The 4174-nt window shown below is 36.2% G+C and overlaps 1 protein-coding gene across 1 annotated transcript; it reads left to right on the top strand.

Annotated features, from left to right (window-relative positions):
- Window positions 1-373: 373 nt before the first annotated feature.
- Window positions 374-2168, top strand: LOC111393383. Its single transcript, XM_023018891.1, has 2 exons — window positions 374-1080; window positions 1165-2168. The coding sequence occupies exons 1-2, from the start codon at window positions 594-596 to the stop codon at window positions 1902-1904; spliced, it is 1227 nt and encodes a 408-aa protein (XP_022874659.1). The 5' UTR covers window positions 374-593; the 3' UTR covers window positions 1905-2168.
- The last annotated feature ends 2006 nt before the right edge of the window (window positions 2169-4174 follow it).

The raw sequence follows: 4174 nt of genomic DNA, 5'->3' as shown, positions 1-4174 counted from the left end.
ATGATTGTTTTGCTAGATGAATAAATATTGCAATACACATTCTTGGTATAGCATGAACTACATGATCTGTCTTTGAAAACAATTAAGGAAAGTAAATTACAAATACTATCCCAAATGAATTGAGCATGTTTGAATGTAATTAAAAATTATTCTGCAATTGCAAAATTAATTTTATAACACTGATTACTTAAAGGTACGTTTAACTTAAGCAGAACCACACTATGGCGCTTGCTCTCGTGCCACGATTTTAAGATGCTAGGGACCTATATTCACACTTCTTCAAAGGTTGGGAGTCCAATTCTAATTTCTCCTATTAATTATATAAACCAGTCATGTTTCCACGTGCTCCTAGGAACTCTATACCTATACCACCCACGCCCTCACCATTTCTAGACACTACAATCCCATTTTCTGCATTCATCCATTTATTACTCATTTTCTCTCTGTATATGTGAAGCCATTTTCCATTAAACTTTGAAGCCATTTTTCGTACCGAATATGTAACCAGAAAACCGAAAGGAAGAGGAAAAATCAAGAACCCTATAATCAAAATTTGTTTTTATCAACTACCTATTCAAGATTTTTGAGCAAAAATGGTGATGGAAGTGGTGCATGAAGATATGGGAGAAGGTAACATGCAATGTGCAGATCACCCCTACAAGAACAGCACCCCAGGTGGAATCTGTGCCTTTTGCCTTCAAGAAAAGCTTGGAAAACTTGTGTCTTCCTCTTTTCCTTTAGCCATTTTCCCTTCTTCTTCCTCTTCTTCTTCTCCCTCTTTTAGATCTGACTTTGGTGGTGGCGGCAACGCCACTTCCACCGCTACAGCTACCGCCGCCGTGTCATCCCTTCAGGTCCGCCGCCACGTGTCTTCTTCAGCCGCCTCTCGTAGTGTCAGTTACAACAATGCCCCTAGCAATGACTGTAGCTATAATGGGTATTACTCTAGGAGGTCAAGATTGCCCTTTATTTTGACGCACAGGAAAAAGAAAAAGAAGGACAGTGCAGCAATGGCGGCAAGTTCAGATCCTGCCCCCATTGTTTTCAAGAGAAGCAAATCCACCGCTACTCCTAGAAGAGGTAACATCGTATCTACTTAAGCTAAATTTATTTTTGTGCTGTACTAGTTGAATCACTTTATCTTAGAAGTTTAGTTTTCAACAGGTACACATTTCTTGGATGAAAATTTTGCTGAAGATTATAGCCCCCATAAATGGGGGTTTTGGTCATTTCTTTACTTATCAAGAAATTCCAATTCCACTACCAAGAAACCTGAAAGGCCCTCTAAAGATTCAAACTTTCCATCGGCAAGTGCAAGTTCTGTAAGCACTGCAGGATCTACTAGGGACAAGAAAACCAGGGAATTCGTTGTAGTCGAGGAAAATGAAAGCCCTGATGATCAGGCTGCATTTGATAGGAAAGTGTCAAGATCTAGATCTGTCGGCTGCGGGAGCAGAAGTTTTTCAGGGGATTTCTTTGAGAGAATATCGACTGGATTTGGCGATTGTGCACTCCGCAGAGTGGAGTCTCAAAGGGAAGGAAGGTCTAGAATTTCCTCAGCAATGCATAAAAATGGTGGAAATAATAATGGGCAAGTTTGCATTAAAGAGAGAGTTAGGTGTGGTGGGATTTTCAGTGGATTCACTATCAGCTCATCATCGTCTTCTTCGTCGTATAGGGCTTCATCATCGACTGAAGATAACGTGAATGGAAAATCAAGTTCAACAACACCAGGCAGTGTGAGAAATCTTTCTCACGGGAGGAGCAAAAGCTGGGGATGGGCATTTGCAAGTCCAATGAGAGCATTCAGCAAACCTTCGTCTGGAAAGAGGGATTCATCTGCAAATAAGAATGCCGCTCCGAATTTGGCTGCAATTCCTTCCTTGCTGGCTGTGAGAAGCTAAGAATCTTCTTAGTTAACTGAGTAATTAACTGATAAAATTATACATTTAGTACATTCTTGTTCTATGTTTTATTATGTTATTACTCTGTTTATTTATGTTTCTGTGTGTTAAACGCGTGTTTCTACACTTTTGATGATGTTTTTAGTTCACTGATTTAGTGTCATTTGTTCTTTATGTGTTATTCTAAAGGTTTGTCTATTTCGAGAATCATCAATGTATTTCAGTGTGATGCTGATATGAATAAATCCATCTGGTAATTTACCATACCTTAGGTATACAAATTGTTCATACTTTTCATGGGCTTGATTTGATCTACAATTTTGGGAATAGATTTGTCCTTTTCTTGGTCTCTTTATTAAAAAGGTCTATGGTGATGTAATGGCTAAGAGGAATTTTGTGTGATATTGTTTCAGCATTAACTTTTATTTCTTTAATTTTGTTGAGGGCAAAGCCTTGTTCGATCCACCATCCCATAGGTGGTAGACTCGTAAAAACTAAAAGCTTAGAGTCCTTCTGGGAAGAATTTATAAACGGTTAAATTTTAAAGTAGATAGAAATGAATGGTGGATAAGTGGATAATACTTGAGAGAATCATTGGAATGTGCAATTGAAAATGAGGTTTTATCAATTTATAGATGACATATAAATTTGCCAAGCGGAGGCTTAGATTTAGACAAAGGTGTTTAGTATGGTATTGGAAGTTTAGTATTAGAGATGATAGAGGTCGTAGGTTTAAGTTTTGCTACCACCAATTTTGTGGAATTCGTGCGCATGTTAGGTCTTGAAAATGAATCTAGCCTCCACGTGAAGGAGCATGGAAGATGAATATAGCCTCCACATGAAGGAGAGAAAATTTTAGATGAAGTGGTTTAGTAATTGGAAAATCGAGTTTTGTCCTTTTTCACTTGTTAGAGTTGGAGATCTCCTAAACTAAGGAAGACAAAATAGAAATATAAATAAAAATAATTTTCTTTTATCCCATGCAACTAAAGTGCATCATGCTTGTTTACAAAGTAAATTTTTATTATGATTGATGATATGATTTCTAACTTTTATGCATGCTTAAAAGTTGGCAACTTGCACTTTGTTGTGGTTGGATTTCTTGGTGTCTCCATATAGGAGTCTTTCTTGTTTGTCTTAGATGGCCAAAAATTTTAAAAAGAAAAGATGAATCATATGTCACTAGGTGAGCATGTGCAAGGGCCCATAGGCGTTGTCTTATCAATTGTTAAACAATTATATAAAAAACAAGAATCACTATCAAGCTTTTGAGTCAAACAGTTTGCACATGTTTGATGGATAAGGACACATTTGATAGGTCTTAATCTAAAGGCCAAATGGAATCAAACATCTTTAACCTTAGTTAATATTAAATCTTTTGATATTATATATAGTCCAAGTAAAGCCGAACATCATGTTGGAATAACTCATTTATTGATTCACTTGGACCTGTGGGCTAGCAAGAAATGATGACTCTTCTTGTTAAAGACTTGGGATTCCATCTTTGGAGTTGTTCAAATCTTTATATGTGGGTTTATACTTTCATCTTTATTCGATACGACCCTTAACATGTCGTGTAAGATGGTGACTACTTTGAGCATATTAATTTTGAAACTCGTATGCTCATTTTTTGAGTATTCATCAAATTGAATAGTTCATTTGAGTTTAGTTGGTTTTGATATCAAATTATGATTTAGATAAAACCTGAAAAACTTAACTGAATTTGTACCGAAGCTGATTTGGCAGCATGCGATTGGACCTTTTTATTTTTATTTTTCCATCTTTCGATGATCCAGTGTCATCTATTGTCTGTAAAGATTTTCTGTCGAAAAATTCTATACTTGTAGCATGATTGTTAAGATTTGATGTTTCATTTTAAATGTGGATATAGATTTTTATCTTTATTTGATGCGAAATTTGATGTCCCCTGAGATGGTGACAAATTTGAACAAATTAGTCTTGAAATTTGTGGGCTTATTTTTAAGTTGTAATTGAATCGAATTACTAGTTTGAACATAATGGCTTTAATACCATATTAAGATTTTGTGTTTCATCTTGAAAGACCAACTTTATTAAAAGGAATGGTCCTAGCTCTTATGTGTGAGTCTATATTTTTTCTATTTTCAATATGGGATTTGTCCCTTAACACTTGTTATGGCTTGTGAAGATGGGGATTGAGGTGGTTCGCTAACAAACGGAGTGCATCGTAGATACATGTGTCAAACATACATGCACCCACGTGTATACTTCCCACTCGATATAGATTATTA

The sequence above is a fragment of the Olea europaea genome, chromosome 4 (genome assembly GCF_002742605.1).
Source record: "Olea europaea var. sylvestris chromosome 4, O_europaea_v1, whole genome shotgun sequence".
Lineage (NCBI taxonomy): Eukaryota > Viridiplantae > Streptophyta > Magnoliopsida > Lamiales > Oleaceae > Olea > Olea europaea.
This window is presented reverse-complemented; position numbering and strand designations above follow the sequence as displayed.